Source organism: Mastigoproctus giganteus, chromosome 14 (genome assembly GCF_048544385.1).
Source record: "Mastigoproctus giganteus isolate SK-2022 chromosome 14, ASM4854438v1, whole genome shotgun sequence".
NCBI lineage: Eukaryota > Metazoa > Arthropoda > Arachnida > Uropygi > Thelyphonidae > Mastigoproctus > Mastigoproctus giganteus.
The window spans coordinates 78,648,673-78,669,213 of NC_143588.1; the positions used below are offsets into that span (position 1 = coordinate 78,648,673).

A 20,541-nucleotide genomic window follows, 5' to 3' on the forward strand; every position below is an offset into this window, starting at 1 on the left:
AAAAAATTGTTCATTGAAATTGAATTCTAAAGGCATTCTTAATATGTTGGATACAGGGCATGCCAATGTTGTAGGTGATTGTCTTCTCCTCGAGAAAAGTTGATTGTCTTCTGCTTCCCTACACTACTGCCATTAAAGACCCCCCCCACCAGTTTACTCTACAGATATCCATCAGCTAATATTATTTGTATTGATTTGGTGGTGTTGACCTTTTGGTTAACTTTTGTGATCACTACAATCCCCAATTTCTGTCCTGTATTCTGAAGTATTTTGGAATGATAGAAATACCATGGTATCACTTCTGTTGAATGAAAGTTTGCTGTCTTCAGTATATTTATGTATCTTGTGACTTTTAAATGTGGTATGTGTATACAATTTTGATGAATGTTATCTGATATCTATATTATGCTTCTAAGTAAAGAATGTAAATAAAAAAACACACTATAGGCTGTTTATTGGTCATTCCTCTATTTATTAAAAAATATATAAATAACAGCTAGCCTGCATATGGTGAAAAACAATCTTTATTCCACATCCTCAGTGTAAGCTATCAGGAAAAGATTATTTTTTTTTTATTTTTTTTTTATTATTATTTTTTTTTAACCCATTTAGGGGTTAGTATAGCAAGTTCATAGGAGATAGGTTTTTGCTCTGAGGAAGTGGATTAAAAAATATAAGTGCAAACCACAAATATCAGACAGCAAAATTGGTTTCAACTTTCTATATTGAGCCTTTAACTTTTTTTATTTAACCTTTAACTTCTTTTTTTACCTGTATGGCATATCATTTAATGCATTTGTTATATTTATGTTTGTATATCTTCTCATTTTTAAATTTAGTTTTCACTTAGTTTGCTTATTTTACACAATACTTAAGAGGAAACACTCTTTAATCACAGGTCTTAAAAATTATTTGTTTTAGCTGCATAAATCAGAAATGAGATTCTAATAAATTTTGAAGTAACTTTTACTAAAAATAATTCAGTAAGGCCATTTTAATCATTTATTTCAGCCTCAGTATAAAATAGCAGACCCCATATGCACTTTCATATTTTCCATACTTGTAATGTTCACTACATTAACCATCATGAAAGATGCCGTTCATGTCTTGATGGAAGGTAAGAACTTTGTTTGGTTTGTTATAAGTTGATTATTATTATGCATTGTGTTACTTTTATTTTCTCTTGGTTTCTATATTTTAGTAAATAAATTTTTATACTGATATTTAGTTATCATTAAAGTATATACAGTCGCTCTTTATAACAACTCCCCTTTTAATATCCTATTGTAATGACCTGTGTCATAGATTCTGGCCGATTTCCCATAAACTTAATGCTATATAGCATTATAACAGTCTTGAAAGACAAATGAATTCTCTATAACAGCATTTCCTAACCTGTGTTACATGGAACACTGGTGTTCCATGAAATGTGAACAGGTGTTCTGTGAAAAATCGTAATTAATAATTAAAAAAATAAAATAAATAAATTTTGCATATTTGTAGCGTACATCTTTTTTGTATCATTTATATACATTATATACTAATTTTTAGCTTTTTTTTTTTTTTTTTTTTTTTTTTTTTTTTTTTCAGTTATTAATATACTGGCATAGACTAATAATAAAATAGACCAAGGGAACACTTTATTTTGGCAGGCTTTTGCATAGAGAAGTATGCGTAGAGGTAATGACATCTATGAAAAAGTAGCAGTGTAGTGATATAATATGCTATTTGTATGCAATTTAGCCTGGAGTACACGGGTTGAGGCAGGCCTCGGTAGCCGAGGAGTGGGAGTGCAGTGGTACACGCTCTTTGAATAGACTGGAGTTAAAGCCTCTGACTGCTAAATATGGTTGATCTGCCAACACGCACTGGACCAACGTGGCAGATTGTGGTCCATTTCCCTCAACATGAATTGTTGAGGAGGCTTCCATCCTGTAATGGGTTGATAATGGCTGCAGTTTGCCTTTTTTTACCTTTTACACAGGTTGAGAGGGAGGGTGAAGCTAATCAATATCATGCATCGTTCAGGTGGATGAAACAAAGTAGCCTTCTGCTGACACGTTCTTGCATGTTTACACAGTGCTGATGGTGCAGACTGTCTTCACAATTACGAGATTAGTTCTGTAGTAATGCTGAAAACTAGTAAGCATAACTCAACTTGTTTCCTTGTATAAATATTTTTCAATAATTATCAGTATTTCAAAATATCATTAAAATAAATTACATGGATTTATGGTTTAAAAAAGAACTTTAAAACGAGAAGCAACTACTTCTAGTATTGCAACTGTGATCGATGAAAACGAACACACTTCAAAGTGAGGATGAACAATCACAACCTTTTGTTCCTCAAAAATCCGAAATGAAAAAACAGGAACCAACTAATAAAAGACCAGAACGAGAGTATGATGACAGTTGTTTTAATTTCGGCTTTATATGTGTCGGAAATAAAGATGCTCCTGATGCACAGTGCATCATATGTAGCAAAATACTAGCAAACAGTTCTTTGGCTCCCACTAAACTTGTTCCATAAATTATAAGTGTTCTGCAAATATACTGTGAGATGAAAAGTGTTCCATGACTAAAAAAGTTTGGGGAACACTGCTCTATAACAACCAGAAGTTTCCACCAGTCTGTCTTGTTTTTTACTTTTTTTTTTCTTTTTTTTTATTACAATATTCATATTTCAAAATGAAACAATGCTAATTTATTGAGGCTAATGACAAACTTTCAGGCTGACTGTGAGAAATCACTCATTGACATAATGAAATTAACTTGGTGAAACTGGATTTATTTTTATTTTTTTTACTTTCTGCCCGATAATATGCTTACATTTAAGAGTGAGAAATGTGGTTGCAAAAAAAAAAAAAAAAGGCAAAACAAAGGATTACCATTCTCCTGGTGGCAAACATGGCTGGTACAGAGAAACTTTCTCTCTTAATCGTTTGGAAAATCCACAAACCTCAATTTAAAGGTTTGAAGACATTGCTATCTAGTTATCAAGCAAACCAAAAGCTCTTAGATATCACCAGAAATCTATAAAGAATGGCTCAGAGACAGATTGCAAGATGAGCTGGGAGAATATAAAAACTTTGCTGTTTGTAGATAACTTGTTGCCAAGTGAGTACCTGCCACTTAATATGATGTCGCTTTTCACCCCCTTGATCAAGGTGTGATTTAATGCTTCAAAGAAAAACTATTGAAGAATACTGATAAACAAAATTGTGCTTCATCTCAAAAGCAAAATGCAAATTGACATGTTGCAGGCAACATATTTTGTGTTTCAGCATGGGGATGAAGTTGACAAAAAAAAAAAGTAATCATGATGGATTTGTCACAATGATGCAGTGAATAGCTTCCTCCTCTATTCACGTATTTTACTGATACAATGTAGTATAATCTAATTCAGAATGTGTATCATGGTATTAAACAAAAAAAATTAAAATTGTACATTTTTCATCGATTGCACAGTGTATTAAGATTAGTTTGTAAATTATATGTATAGCAATTACGTATACATTAGTGCATATTATAAATCAACAGGGATTACCTTTATTTTAGATATAGGAAGCTTCTTTTCCAACTCCCTAGTCCATCCCTCTAATAATTCTTGAGGATGGCGATATCTATTTTGTAAACCAGGTGGGACATCTTCCCCACTGTTAGAACCGTAGTGTTCAGACCGTGCGGTCTCAACAATGAGCGCTCAGGACTGGTGTCTTCAAACACCATACTTCTGGCAGCAAGGAAACCATTACTTGGATTGGCATAAAATTAGATTTTTGAGGTCTAAAACTGTTTAATAAATATGGACCGATTATTTCTTTTGGTCCTATAGCTGGACTTTAGAGTTAAATTTAGGGGTCTAATAAAATTGGATATTGGATATTCCTATATTCTATTACATTTTTAATATAATAGAATATAGGAATTATCGAGCACTTAATAGCTCTCAATTATCAAATCTATTAGTACATAAGTGTGAAGTGGGAAATTATCGACCTGTCAGTCTGACTTCAGTAGTAGGGAAAATCATGGAGGCATTGATCAAGGGTGGAATTCAGGATCATTTGGATCGAATTGAAATTCTCAAGGATACTCAGCATGGTTTTGTAAAGGGAAAATCATGTTTAACAAATCTGGTTCGCTATTTCGAAAGGGTCACTCACGAGCTGGATTTGGGGAATAATTTCGACATTGTTTATTTAGATTTCAGCAAAGCTTTTGACTCAGTCCCACATGAGCGGTTGCTTTATAAGCTGGAACAGGTTGGAATCACTGGGAAAATCCTTAGATGGATAGAAGGATGGCTTCAGGGCAGGAGGCAGAGGGTTGTGATAAATGGCTATTCCTCAGATTGGGTTGATGTAAGAAGTGGGGTTCCCCAAGGATCAGTATTAGGACCAATGTTGTTTTTAATTTTCATAAACGACATTGATGAAGGGATAGAGGGCGTGATGTCTAAATTTGCAGATGATGTTAAAATTGGTAGAGTAGTTAATGATCACTGTCGAGCTGAGCTTCTTCAGAGAGACCTAGATAGACTTCAAGAATGGTCAGAAAAATGGCAGCTGTGCTTTAATCCAACAAAGTGTAAGGTATTACACCTGGGAAACAGTAATCCCAAAATAACTTATTCACTTGGTGGAGTTCAACTAAACCCAGTACTGAAGGAAAGGGACTTGGGTGTTACGATACGGTCAGACATCGAGCTTCTTGAAAGGGTGCAAAGAAGGGTAACTCGCCTGGTGAGATCGGCAAAAGGGCGTCCTTATGAAGAAAGACTTCGAATATGTGGGTTGCAGAGTTTGGAAACTAGACACCTTAGAGGAGATTTGATTGAGGTGTTTAAGGCTCTGAGAGGCATCAGTAAAATGAATGAGGACAAAATTTTCAAGATTATAAATGATGCTAGAACTAGGGGACATAAATTCAAGTTACGCGGGGAAATGTTTAGATTGGACTGCAGGAAGTTTTATTTTAGCCAGCGAGTTATAAATTACTGGAATAAGTTGCCTTCATGGGTGGTAGAGGCCGACAGTTTGGGGAAATTCAAAGGTCATCTGGATAGTACTTTCGGGTAAGGGAAGCGCATAGGATGATAGGATTAATTTCCTTTTTATTTAATTTTTAATTTCATTTTATTATTTTTATTTATTTATTAATTATTATTATTTATTTATTTAATTTTTGTTTTTATCATTGTTTTGTTCGGATTTTTTTTTTTTTTTTTTTTTTTTGGCTGGTGCAGCATAAGCCATAGGCTTTCTTGCACCATACAGCCGTTACTAATACTAATACTAATACATAAGTACAGAATCTATGTATATGTGTACATATATATTATATATAAAAAGACTTAACCATAAACGCGGGAATTGGTTTCAGAATTTAAAATGAAATATCAAAATGTGCTGTTTCAGTAGCAGAGTATGGATTAAAAGGGAATTATGAAGGTGCATAATAATGGTTAATTCACTTTTGCAGTTAGGCTATTCTTGAAAAAAAAAAAAAAAAAAAAAAAAAAAAAAAAAAGATATACAGGTTCTTATCCTCATTGAGCATCATTCCTCTTCATCATTGCAAAATTTAGGTTCCATTTTTTATGTCTAGTGTGAGCTCTTCATTCATACATATGAAACACGCGATGTCTACATCCACTTTGACATAGTCTTCATAACATATTTCTCTGTAAGTTTAGGTGATGCTACACCTCCCCAAAAATTTCTTCACCCTGTCAGATTGTCTTTGCGATTAAATGATTAAACTTTTCCTTATTCTTTTGCTTATTTTATAAACTATAGATGGAACTAATGTTTTTCTCATTCCCTGTGGTGGAGTTGCTATAAAGAAGCTTTAACTGTATTATTATTGCAGAAACAGCTTTTATTTTTTAGGTGTTATTATTTGAACTAGAGTTTGATACTATAATCTCTCTCTCTCTCTCTCCCCCCCCCTCCCTTCCGAACTTAGAAATCTCTCCCTCTGTTCATGGATTCTAATATTTCACAGGGTACTTAAAAATAAAAAAAATCATGATTGGCATAGAATGTAATAGTAGCCTTGGAGTTTTTTTCTTTCATTGAACCTTAAGATTGCTAGTAAAAAAAAGTAAAAGTCATAAACTTGAATCTGCTTAAATGAGGAAAGATTGCAAAGGCCAGTTCACATAGAGAAAATAAGGCTGAAGAAGGAACAAACAGTGAACTTTGCTAAGTTCTTGATGACAGTATAGTGGTTTTGTCATTTGATACTCATTTGGGTGGAGGCCTAGATTGAAATTCTGTCAGGCACTGGAGTGACTGTTCGTTCTTGGAGCTGTATTTGGTCAAGTTATTTTGGGTTTTTCAGCTCACATGATGTGAAAATTAGCTCTAAAGATAGCTTGTACACACATTGTAAGTGCCACACTATGGCTTGAGTAATTGATACTTCAGAAATTCCCAAAAATGACTCGAGAAATAATATTTGGGAGCCAGAATCACAAACTAGCAGAGGCAACCAAGAAACACTTTTACACAAAAGTAGTGATTGATTGTAAATTTAGTCATATTGCAAATGTCATGATGTCTTATGAATCAAATAACAAACTCTTTTGAGATTTCCCCCCTTTTTTCATTAAACTGTCACAGGCAAAATATGATATACAATATCAGATCCCTTATCTAGCATCCCAAAATTTAATGAAACTCAAAAACTTGGCACATTCTTCTAAACTACCACCTTGGATAGCAATTTTAAATTGGTTTATACTGACTACTCTGACCTGTGATAATTGTTTGTCTATTATATTATATGTATTATATATTATATTTGTAACAGTTTCTGCTTATAGTTTATTTATCTTATAGTGTAAGAAAGTATTTGATATTAAGAATTCGTTTCTGTTTGCACCACATGGAATTTCTCATAAAGCTGCTTAATTGCATCAACTACTTTGCTGGTTACACTGTCTAGTGTCCACTCACTCTGTGATGAGATGGCAGCCATTGAGCATCAACAACTTCTTTCATAAATCACAATATACTTGTCTGTTAATGTATGCTAATCATTTGAAAAATAGCACAGCAGAGAAAAACTTATTGAAAAGGTAAAATTGGCCCTAAGTGAGAGAGCTTGGGGGTTCATTATCTTGTATTTTTGTAAGCTGTAATTTTAGCCAAACCTTTAAAAGCTTTTTAGTACTCCTGTTCTCATCTTTTTTATTTTTGTTTTTATTATTATTGTGTTTTTATACAGGTAAAATACAAATTGGTGACAGGTGTATTCAGTGCCGTCGTGGTATGGTAGGCATCCAGGCGAATGCCATTTGGGTGGGGGCCGCTCTGCTGATGTGTGGATTATTTAATTTTATGGGTAATCCATATGTCCTAGGCAAATACTTGATTTTCCTAGGGTGCAAAAATATCTCATGATGGCACTGGGTGTGTTTAAAAATCCATTAAAAAGAAATGACAATCAAAAACTTGCAATTTGGATTGGTTTTGGTCTTCAGGTAGTATTCGTGGTGCACATTTAAATTTGTATACTGCCACAAAAAATGCACAAACTATTGTGAACTAGATACTTGTTATATTGATGGCCATAAAAACAGGTACAGAAAATTTGCAACTACCACTAGGTAATTGGAGTTTAAAAAAAAAAAAAAAAAAAATATATATATATATATATATATATAGATAATGAAACTTGTTGACCCTTATTTGCATTAGTAAAATATGGCAATGAAAGTATTCCTCTCCAGTTTTCTTAAATGAGTGAACCCCTGCCCAAAAACTTATGTTCATTTAAGAAAACAAAGTGTTGTAGATGCTTACGAAGGGGGAAGCTGAAAATGCTTTCAGGAGAGAAACTTGTAGGCATTGATTCTGCAGTGATAAAGTGCCCAAAGGTATCTATAAGACGACTTTCATCCCAGAGCAATTTTTCTGTCAGCACTGTTCATAAAGTGTTCTAAAAAACTTTGCATGTGTATCCCTGTAAAGTGAAGATAGTGCACAAGTTTCTGCCTTGAGACCATATCAGCTTTGTTCAGGATTGCTTGTGGTTCATGGAACATGTTACTACTAATGCTGAAAAACAAGATAATTTGTTCTCAACAGATGAAGCATAGACCATTAGGATGAGTACATTAGTTCTTAGAATTTTTGAATATGGTCAATAAGTTCTCCTCATGAGATCCATGAGACTTGTCTATGCCCAAAAAGTCTTGTGGATCTCGTTGAAGTTTGTTCGTTGGCCCAGTTCCAGAATTGCTTAGTGATATGATCAACAGTGAGACAGCAGGTATATATACCTGCTTTCTCTTCTGATTTAATATTAGTATTAAGATTATAATGGCATCAATGATGCAAAGAAACAAGCTTTCTCCATCTGTCAAAAAAAAAGGGGGAAAGATTTTTTTTCTATGATTCAAAATACTTTCCCTTTTGCCAAAAAGTGACTATCCAATTACACTTTGAACTTGAATAAACTGTCCACTTTGACAATTGCGGCAGGCAGTTCATTCCAGTGATCTAAAACACACTGCTTGAAAGTAAACTTCACAAGTCCCAGCTTCTGTTACTCCCAAAATTTTGTATTTGTGTCCCCTGGTTGTTCTCTCTTCTACCAGTGAAAATATACCTCCTTTGTTCATTTTATTAATTGCCTTCAGGACTTGTATACTTATATCAGGCCACACCCACCCCACCCCAAGATGTCTAGCTGCCAAGCTTTGCAGTCTGCTCCTTCTGAGCCATATTTCATATAAGCGTCAATTAGCACCCCTTACCAATCTGGTTTTTTTTTTTTTTTTTTTGTTTTTTTCCTCCCTTTAAACCCTTTCTAGAAATTCTATGTCTTTCTTCAAACGTTGACTCCAGACCTGAACACAATATTTTAAATGTGGTCTAGCCATAGTCTTTTGTAAAGGACATGGACATCCTTTTTCTCTACTTGCAAGGGTCCTATATATCACAGACAGGACACCATATGCCTTCCTAGCTACCTGCTAATGCTGCATGGAAAATTTCTTGTCTGGGTGAATTGTAAGCCCTATATTTTTTGTTCTGAACCACCTTTTAACTCTGTTTCCTTTAACTTATAAGTAACTCCTTGATTTCTGTTCCCTAGGTACAAAATCTTACTTTTAGAAACATTAAATTTCAATTGCTATTTTTGTTCCATTTGGGCAACTGATTGAAATAATTTTGAATTAAAATGGCTTGTTTCTGGTCATTAATCCCTCTTTGTACCTTTAAATCATTGGCGAACCTTGACAACTTCCCCTGCAATCATTCATCAGTATCATTAAGGAAACAAGTGGATCCAACACTGATCCCTGAGGGACTCCACTTGCTACACTCATCCACCCTGAGGTATGTCCATTTATGACTACTGTCTCCTATCTTTTAGCCAGCTCTTGAGCCAACAAAGGATCTTGTCAATAATCCCAATTCTGTTATCTCCAATTTATATGATAGCCTTTCATGGGCACCACATGAAAAGCTTTACTGAAGCCAGGATAAATAGTGTCAAAGATTTTATTGCATTCATCTGTTTTACGACTTTGTCATAATATGTAATTAACTATATTGGTCAGGAAAGTGATCCATTAAAGATACCATCCTATCAAGATGGTTCAGTAGTATTGTATCATTAACCAGTAAGTACTTCATGATCTTATCCACCACTGCAATCTAAATCACTAGTCTATAGTTGCCTGTCATTTCTTTTGCAGTCTAGTCCAGGCAAATTGTCCTGGAGTCTAATGATGATCTCATTAACATCTCCAATGGAATGATGTACTCACATGTAGCCTTTTGATGTGAAGACATCTTTGGCGGCAACTACTACATTTTCAGACTGAAGCAAAACCAGTTGGTAACAAAAATGTCAGATGGAAATGACACAAATGATGTCACTTCCTAAATGACGCTAATGCAATCACTAATGTTGATTTAGTAGAGTACTTTACTTTGGAGCACTTACTCTACCGAATCAATGTTAGTGACTGCCTCAGCGTCATTTAGGAAGTGACATCATTTTCGTTTCACATTTTCATCAAAGATGTTTTCACATAAAACATCTTTCGTGCGTACAGGATACACACATGGCTTTTTTTTTTTTTTTTTAGTATAACAGGATGTATAAAGCTCCCTCCTGGAGCCTTATCCATAAGGGCACTCAGCTTCAGAACTTTTCTCCACATGCTGTTCCCCAAGATATGTCACTTAATGTTTTTTGGTAATTAATGAGTAGGGTTCGGATTTTTATGACCTTAAAAATGACAAAACATGACGAAAATATGTCGTTAAATTTAACCAAATATGACCAAATAATTTACCTTTACATACCCATATAAATGATAATATTTACTTTATTTATTCTTTTAAAGTTGTACGACTTGTTATACAAATTTTTAACAAGTAATATAATGAAAATATCACAATTTGTAAGTTTTTTGTTTTTTTTTAAGTATAAACATTAAAATAAAATTTTTTAAACATACAAAAACCAAAATGTATATGCTAAGGTACTAGGCTACTAACGCTTAAGTTGCTAACTACTTTCCATAGCATTGCGATACCTGTATCCACTCTAAATGTTTTGAGTTAATCTTGATTGGGGCAAAATTAAATGCCTTAATGACATCGAGAGTTAGAGGAAGTCCCTTAATGGCCCTACCCTCTAAAACTTGGGAAATTTTGCGTATGGTGGGATAAGCCGGGTTTCTAGCGAAAACTGCATCTAGTTTATTAACAATTTTCTCTCCGATCTCCCCCAGAACTTGTTTCGTTTTGTCCTCTGGTTTTCGAACGATCTCTATAGCCTTAATTAGAGGCATATCTTTTGCCTCCAGTTTAGTAATTGAGGAAGATAGGGAAGAAAAATTACTGTCAATATAAGCAACATCATGGTATACCTTCTCCTTAGCAAAAATTTCCTGTGCTTCAGATATGGATTTAGCTTCCTCGGGTACCAAGTTGTCAATTACCTGTAAATAAAAATAAAATTATTCATGGCTTTTAAATACCATGTGTTTAAGTTTTATTTAAAACGGTAGCTAACCTCCTTGATTGCTATAAAATGTTGGCCATAATACGACACAGCGTCGAGCCAGGTCCCCCATCTTGTGATTACTGGCTTGGATGGAAGTGGCAGATCAGGATGTATTTCTTTTAAGAACTGTACTCTTGAGGGTGCCTTAAGGAGACCTTTTTAGTCAGTGATATGAGCTTGTCAACATCTTTATATTCCGAATGCACTTGTTGTGCTGTATGGTGGAGACCATGGGCCAAACAAATAAGATGTATCATGCTCGGAAAAAATATCTACAATGCTTTCCCGGCTTTGAGCATGTAGGCTACTGAATCTGCTAATAAAAGAAGAAAACGATCAGCTTTTACTGTTTGGCCACAAAATACCTGTAACAAATAAGTAATTGTATATTAATTTAATTTATCATTTTATAAATAATAAAAATGTATAATTTTAAATAATTAAATAATAAGTAAAAATACAAAAATTATTTTTTAGTTTAATTTTAACTGCGTAGACTCTCATTCCAATGTAGCAGTGATCAGTCGATCACAGAGATACGGTACTTATCAAGAGAAATGTAGCAAAAGTTGCATGATTAGTTTTATCCAGACCCTTTGATGCAAGGATATACAATTTAGATGGTCCATCTGAATCAAGCTTTCCAACAATAAAATTAGCTACATATCTGCCTTCATAATCCATGGTTTCATCAACTGAATCCCACACACAACTGCTTATGAGCAGCTGTGTGTGGGATTCAGTTTATAGACACTGCAAGTAAATAAATAAATAAACTAATTAAAATATTGCCTACACAGCATTCAATCTTCGGTCATATAATTAATAATTTAATAAAATCAATGAGAGCATACCTATTTATTGCAGTCCTCAAGGTAATTTTTCCATAACGTTGATTCGTCAGGAATTTTTTGGGAGCAGTATGTTTCCAAGAAGCCTTTGAAGACCGGATTGTTCACTTTGTTCCAAGGAATGTTTGCAGCAACCATTGCTTGGCATAAATCAGCAAAGAATGAATCTGGTGTTTTTTGGTTTTCTGCAGTAACCAGCTGCTGTGTAGTACGCACCCCTGAAATTCTCCTTCTCCTTACGTTTGTTGCATGCAAAGCAGTAATGTTATGCTGTTGTAATTGGGATACTTTCACACACAGAACCTTTAAAGTATTTATATATTTATTTAAGATTATTTATAAAAATTATTATTATTTTCCGATTTATATGGAAAATTGTATGAAAAAACTAATATGCATGAGCATTAAATTTGGAATGTCCGTATTTCGAAGCATCCAAAAATAAAAATTATGATAGATCTATGACCAGGTAATTAATTAATTTACATACCCCTTTATTGCATGTGTTGCAATATATTATTTTTCCATCCGTTTGATATGTGTCTTTAAGACTCTTCTTTAACCACAGAAGAAATCCATTTTCTAAAAAAGCTCAATTTTGCTTGATTTTGGCTTCATTTCGCCAACAGCTGAAGTTTCTACTGTATAAGATAAGTTGAACAAATAATTTGTTGAACTCAGTATAAGGCAAAACTACTGTAAAGTTTTAAGTTCTAGCTAAAGTTACGCTAATGTGTCATTGTGAATGACTAACCAGCCAATATTGTTGTTGTTGTTTGGTTTTTAGGAGCATTAGCAACTAACGCCATATTGCTTCGGGGATATGCGATGGTCATTCCCTGAACTTTCCGCATACTCCGTATTTGGTGGTCACAGGCTCGAACCCCGGTCTAATCAAGAAGCGTGTGCTACACACTGCTGCTCCTTCCCACCTGCCCCTCGACGTGGGCACCTGTACGTAGTGAGGGGACCTCCCAGTGACGCTGCTGGACTTCCAGACTAGCATCACTGGGATCCAACGCCCACAGCCTAGGTTCCGGGCTTACATCAATGGAATCTGGCGTGTTTGCTGTGCGCTGCGACCCGTGGAAATTCGGAAAGGGGAATCCTGGTGGTTGAGGGGCCCAGCTCCAATACACCACTTTGGCCCCTGCTTCGACAAGACGGGTGGTCCTGGAAGGCCCGGCTAGGATCAATCGGCTAGTAGGTTCGCCTGCGAGGGTCAACTGTGTCAATGCCACGCCCCTACCCTCATGGTCCGAGGGACAGGATTCAGGCTGGCGGCGGTGCGGGTATAGTGTCTGGGTAGCCCTGATCGTCCCACTCCCGAGCGCATTTATTGCATGCCGGGTAGTGGGCGTCCCTTTGGGCTCCGTGGTGGGTGGGGAGCCCGGGCACTGAACAATAAAATAAAACTCTATGAATCCTGATAAACTTACTTCTTCAGGGGCCCCAACCCGGTCCCTATCTGAAAATACAGACACTGGCAGCAATATTGCTTCAAAGAGGCAGCGGACTGAATTACCATCAGGTCCTATCCCGCGGTTTTTAATCATGCACTCCACCAATGAAAAACCGATTGGAAAAATGTCACCTTTCTTTATACAGAAAGGGTTAGATGGGTTAGTAGGTTCACCCAAATCAGTTAAGAGGCTCCGCTCTGGAGACCTCTTAATTGAAACTAAAAACGACAGGCAATCCGAACATCTACTCCGAGTAACATCAATCGGAGGAATCCCTATAACGGTGACACCACACAGAACACTCAATTCATCGAGAGGTGTCATTTCGGAGTGGGACCTTCTCGACGTCACCGAGGAGGAAATCTGCTCCGAATTAAAACCACAGGGAGTCATTGCCGTCAAGAGAATCACTGCGCGAAGGGATGGAAAAATAGTTAAAACCAGGAGCGTTATCCTGGCTTTTAACTCTCCTAAACCTGACAAGATCAAAGCTGGATACATTAATTGTTCAGTGCGTCCATACGTTCCGAACCCTTTACGGTGTTTTAAATGCCAGAAGTATGGACACTCTCAAATGGCCTGCCGTGGAGCCCTTGCATGCGCACGATGCGGTGCAAAGGACCACGAAACAACAGCATGTTCAGCCGCAAAACCCACCTGTATTAACTGTGAGGGCGAACATCCGGCCTACTCACGAGCATGCCAGAGGTGGAAAGAAGAAAAAGAAATTCAACGGCTGAAGGCAGAGCTAAATATATCATACCAGGAGGCAAGGAAATCGGTCAAACCCCTGAATATCAACAGACCTACCCACGCCCAGAAGGTAGCAGGGAGATGTTCCGTCGGAACTCAGACGGACATGACCATTCCTCCAAAGGAGTCTTTCACTCCCATCGCGCGGTATCTCTTAAGTTCGCAAAAACCTACACAGAAGGACCAATCAGCTGCCACTCCTATATCGGTACCTCCTAATGCTCCACAATTAACAAAGGTAATTACGAAAGAAAAGAATAAGAAAGGGGAAGTCCCCCCTAGTTCCCAAGAAAAGATGGATGTCGAGCAAAAGGAGGTACCCGAAGAATCAGTCTTGGAACTCTTTGCGGAGGAAGAAATGGACATGGGACAGCGTCCATTCTTCCCCAAAAAAGATAAATCCAAGACTGATAAAAGTAAGCCCTCAGCACCTCGGAAGCCGCCTGATGGACCCACCAAGCCAAAATAATGGCTAAATTCCTACAATGGAATTGTCGTGGATTCCGGCAAAATATGGATGACATCAAGGCCCTCCTGCAAAAGCACGAGCCAATTTGCTTTTGCTTGCAGGAGACATATCTAAAGGCAAATGATGATCCCACCATGCACAACATCACATTTTTTCGAAAGGATAGAATTGCGGATGGCCCTGTACATGGGGGAGTGGCTATCCTTGTGGGTAACCAGACCCCAGTGCAGCCTTTGCTAATTACAACCAGCATAGAGGCTGTTGCAATTCGCCTTTCAGTGGGATTTCTATTAACTGTGTGCTCCATTTATTTGCCACCTGGGACTGACATCCCCCAGGCAGACCTTGATGATCTCCTTACGCAGCTGCCTCCCCCTTTCTTACTTCTCGGGGATTTTAACGGACATAACACCCTGTGGGGTAGTGCTAACATCAACGGAAGGGGACGAGTCATTGAGCGTATGCTGAATGACAATGACCTTTCCCTTCTAAATACTGGAACAAACACCTTCTTCCACGTGCCTACCCATACCTTTTCTGCCATTGATCTCTCTATCTGCTCCCCTTCTCTACTCCCTTCACTCACTTGGGAAGTGGAGGAGAATCCATACGGAAGCGATCACTTCCCTGTGATAACCTTGTTACACAGCGGGAGACCATGTCTTCCTTTTAGGTTACCACGGTGGAAGATTGATCAGGCTGACTGGACTGCCTTCCAACAACAGGCAAATTTCGATCTTAGCACAGTCAGTCAAGAGCCGATCAATGATGCAGTAAAGTACATCACAGAAATCATCGTCCAAGTAGCTGCTAACGCTGTCCCAAAAACATTAGCCCGGTTTCCACCATTTCCCAAACCATGGTGGAATTCACAATGCACAGCAGCAAAAAAGGCTCAAAACAAAGCGTGGGGGATATTTCGCCAATATCCTACCACGAACAACCTTACAGCCTTCAAACGTGCACGAGCCAAAGCACGCTACATCCGTCGTCAGAGTCAAAAGGAATCATGGATCCGTTTTACATCATCTATTAACCAGTCTACCAACTCTAAGGTAGTCTGGGATAAAATCCGGAAAATGAAGGGAAAATATACCTCCCAACCTTCTGCAATCCTAGATTATAATGGATGCACTATTGCAGATCCAACTGCAATAGCCAATGCTCTTGGGGAAACATTCTCTAACATCTCTGCAACATCTTTGTATTCCCCAGAGTTCCTGGTCCTGAAATATAAAATCGAAAAACAGGCACTTAACTTTAAAACTAAGGGCATTTATCCCTACAACGGGGATTTCACTATTCTGGAATTGAAAAGAGCCCTCGCTCTTTCCAAAGCAAGTGCCGTTGGACCAGATGGCATCCATTATGAAATGATTAAACATCTTTCACCAAAATCTATGGATTGTCTGCTCCTTCTGTATAACAGAATCTTTACTGAAGGGCAGTTTCCGGACTCCTGGCGAAAGGCAATCGTTCTTGCCTTTCCTAAGCCAGGAAAGGATCCAAAGGTCACCACCAATTATCGTCCTATTGCTCTGACTAGCTGTCTGTGCAAAATCCTGGAGAGAATGGTTAATTCCCGTTTAATATGGTACTTAGAATCAAACGACCTTCTCTCCAAAATCCAGTGCGGCTTCCGAAGGAACCGGTCCACTTTGGACCATCTTATTAGACTGGAAGCATCCATCCGGGATGCTTTCCTAAAACGCGAACACTTGGTGTCGGTGTTCTTTGACATGGAGAAAGCGTATGACACAACTTGGAGATTTGGCATTTTAAAAGATTTACATAGCCTAGGCCTAAGAGGGCATCTGCCCTTTTTTATTCAAAATTTTTTAGCCAATCGATCTTTCCAAGTTCGTATGGGATCCTCACTCTCTCGCTCCTTTAGCCAAGAGGAGGGAGTACCACAAGGATCAAAGTGTCACGCTTTTTGCCATCAAAATAAATTCCATCACAGAACAACTTCCTCCAACTGTAAACAGTGCCCTCTATGTTGATGACTTTAGCATTTTTTGCCAGTCGTGCAACATGAGGGTTATTGAAAGACAACTGCAGAAAGCCATTGATAGTCTGAATTCCTGGGCACTCGCTAATGGCTTCAGGTTCTCGCCGGAGAAGACCGTTTGCGTACACTTTTGTCGCAAGCGTAATCTTCATCCTGAACCTGAATTAAGGCTCGGACAAAATGCTATTCCAGTAGCAGCGAACACAAAATTCTTTGGACTCATATTCGATAAAAAACTCACGTTTTTGGATCATATTCGTCAACTCCGCACAAAGTGCACAAGAGCCCTTAATATGCTCCGCTCGCTCTCCTCTTTATCTTGGGGTGCAGACCGATGCACCCTGCTACGGCTTTATCGTGCACTTGTGCGATCCAAATTAGATTATGGGTCCCAAATATATAGTTCAGCCAGAGACAGTGCCCTTCGATGGCTGGATCCTGTCCATCATCAGGCTCTACGTATCGCTACTGGAGCATTTCGAACATCCCCTGTCCAGAGCTTATACGTCGAAGCAAACGAACCACCGTTATCGCTTCATCGTAAGCAGTTGTCTTTAAAGTATGCCTTAAAACTGAAATCCCTGCCAATCGTCCTTTTGGTATTCGTCTCCAAGAGCTACTCAAAGAACTTAATATGAAGGTAGACAAGGTTGCCCAAACACCAAAGCAACCCTTTCCACCCTGGCATGCTCATTTCCCGGCATGTGACTTGTCCCTTAGAAATTGGGGTAAGTCGGACACTCCATCATCAGTCTACCTGCAGCTTTATTCAGCACACCGAGCTGAACATTCCGACTTCGCGCCAGTCTACACAGACGGTTCGAAGTCGGAATCATACGTGGGATCTGCTGCTGTCTTTACAGACAGCACTACATCGGAGCAGATTCCCTCTGAATGCAGTATCTTTACTGCAGAGCTGCATTCCGTAGAGTTAGCCTTGGATCACATTAGTGAATGCCAATACCAACGGTTCATTTTATATTCTGACGCTCTCAATGTGTTACAGGCTTTAATATCTGTGAGGTATAATCCTCATCCAGTTCTGTCTAGCATTCAGCAGAAGATTCACGTTCTCCATGAACGTGAATATGATATCCGCTTCTGCTGGATTCCCAGCCACATTGGGATTAGGGGAAATGATTTGGCTGACGCCGCAGCCAAATCAGCAATTCCCAATAATAACCGTTGCCTGTTAGTCCCCTATACAGACTACAGGCAAATAATACATCAAAACATACACTCCCAATGGCAGGACTCGTGGAATAGACAGACTGCGAATAAATTATATCGTATAAAGCCTGTAATTGAACCATGGCAGTCTAGTCTGCGCAGGATTCGTAAGGAGGAAGTTGTTCTAGCTCGTCTCCGCATAGGACACAGTCATCTTACACATTCTTTTCTGCTGAGGGCAGATGACTGTCCTATGTGCGAGCAATGCGGCACCTTTTTATCTATTCATCACATTTTAACCATATGTCCACGTTTTAGACACGAACGTGATTTATACTTTACCATTTTTAGTCATCTGGCTGAGCCTTATACACTCAGTCAGATTTTATCTGACAATGACCATGTGTCTGCTGTTTTTAGCTTTTTAAAATCAATAAACATTTTTACTGCTATATAAAATTTACATTTTATTGTTTTTTTCTATTGATTTATCTTTTATACTTTTGTTATTGTTTATTTTGACATGGTGACCTAACTAGTTAGGTCACTGAAAGTCTAAATTTTTATTAATGACATGGTCTTGGCGCATTATAGCCGTAGTAGCTAATGCGCCAATAAAACCAAAACAAACAAACAAATCCTTCCCACCTGACTATGGAAGCGCCTAACCAGCCAATCAAAATAACTTTGGGATTTAGCCACTCGTGCCCACCCACGCTGGAATGTGAAATGATTAAATGTAAAATCCCACAGTTTTTTAGAAATATATTTTAAATCAATTTGATAAATAATTTGTTGATTATCGTAAGACGAAATATGAAAATTTTATGTCGACAAATATAAAATATGCTATTAAATATATATATTTCTTTTTTTTTTTAATTATGACCTAATGTGTAAAATATGATGAAATATGAAATTACAAACACGCTTCTTGGGGATCCTCAGACTATGTAACATTGACTCACTAAGTTTCTTGCCTTTATCTAAACAAAAAATGAATATGATAATACATAAAAAGCTGAACCCTATTAATGAGTATTCTTTTGAATTTATAGTTTAGATGTTTTGCAGTTTGAAATTTTATTTAAAACAGATTATGGATTTACCTAGAAAAGTTAGCCATAACATGCCAAACAATGTTGTGAGTTGTGACTGATGGTTGAATTGCCAGTGGTGATTCTCCTGCAAGTTGGGTGTTTGCTTGTGCTCATTGTTGCACGTATGCTGAGCTTTCACTGTCTGATGAAGAAACATTTCTTTGTGCAAGATTTTGGAAGCACAGTGAACTGAATATTCAAGAATAAACATACTGTCAGGTGTGATTGAGTCACTGAAGAAGCAAGCTGGTGATGGACTTGTCAGAGATTCAGATGTCTGATTCTATGTTGGGTGATATACTCCCAAATACCAGGTACCAGCATTCAACAGAACAACACACCCTCATTGTCACTCTTGCTGGCTTTGGTTCATGCCTTACAGATGCAACTGCAGTATATAGGGGAAACCCTGGAGACCATCAAAAAATACAAATTATACTTGAATATTCCCAAATCTGGATGTGAGTTAATTGATCAACCTGTATGGAATGCTTTGGTTCCACAAGAGGTAGTCTTAATTGGAGACTAAATTGTAAGGGAGATGGAATATATTCTGTAAGAAAAATGGATGACATAAAACCATATATCTAATGGGTGCAAAGATTGATGATGTAACAAACAGTTTATCAGCTTATACTGGTTCTAGTAGTAGGTGCACGGTAATACATGCTGGGATTAATGATTTAAAGCTTAAATATATTTGAATTGATTATGAAATATGAGATCATGTTGAAAAGGTTGCAAATGTTTTTGTTTCAATTCTGCCCAGATGTGATTGATGGATTTCATGATGAAAGCCTTGTGGATTAACTCGAGGCTTGAGGGATTCTGCAAGGCTTATGGGAGAAATTTTTCGCAGCATGGCCAGCTTTAGTTGGTAGATGAAAATGATTTTGTAAAGATGATATTCACTTAAATAGAGGAGTGACATTGTATAGAAAACATTACGGGAATTCTGTTGTCTCAAAACTTTATACTAGACATGTTGGACAGAGGAGGTGCAGAGGTTTGAGGAAGCATTAAGAGTTCAAGGAAACTGCTTAGTTCATGGGGTAGTTAGGGAAGTTGATATGCAGTTGTCTCAGGTAAATGGCATTGGACAGAATTACATTTGCAACCTCTCTAAGGGCACTTCGTGCAAGCACTGATTGTCCTAAACACTGAAAGAGAATTTGTAATTGAAGTTAAATTCACCAGTAATCTAAGTCCACTTGGAAAAACACTTTTAACTAATAATAAACTTACAAACTTAATTTGTCTATTACATAAAAACAAGTCATACAGTAATGAAAAGAGTATTGTAATGAAATTACAGTAGACTCTCGATTTTCCGGGATAGATGGTAAAAAACAAATTCCAGATAATCGATTTTCGGTTAATCCAAAAATACAGAAGTCCCTGACATACATAAGAGATACGTTCCAGGACTTCTTACTTCGTCGAGTTTACATAACTCGGGAATGACTAGTAACATATTGCTACTATATTATTATTATTGACAAATCTGAATTCAGCACGATATTTGTTAATGTTTGACCATTTTCATACATTCTTATTAGTTTAATTTTCTGATCCAAATCGATCGCTTTCCTTTTCTTGGTAGATTTACTAGTACCGCTGTCACTTATTCTCTTAGTCTGCACCATGATAACGGTCAAAATTAAATTTTCTGAAAAGAACTTCA

The 20,541-nt window shown here is 37.3% G+C and overlaps 1 protein-coding gene across 1 annotated transcript in view; it reads left to right on the forward strand.

The window, feature by feature from the left end:
• The window catches only part of LOC150075272 (proton-coupled zinc antiporter SLC30A2-like), a 133,669-nt gene that overhangs the window by 91,054 nt on the left and 22,074 nt on the right, over positions 1 to 20,541 (forward strand). The window contains exon 6 of the mRNA XM_090388424.1: positions 1,012 to 1,117. Coding sequence (XP_090244550.1) covers positions 1,012 to 1,117 — 106 coding nt within the window. The remainder of the gene's footprint in view (positions 1 to 1,011; positions 1,118 to 20,541) is intronic.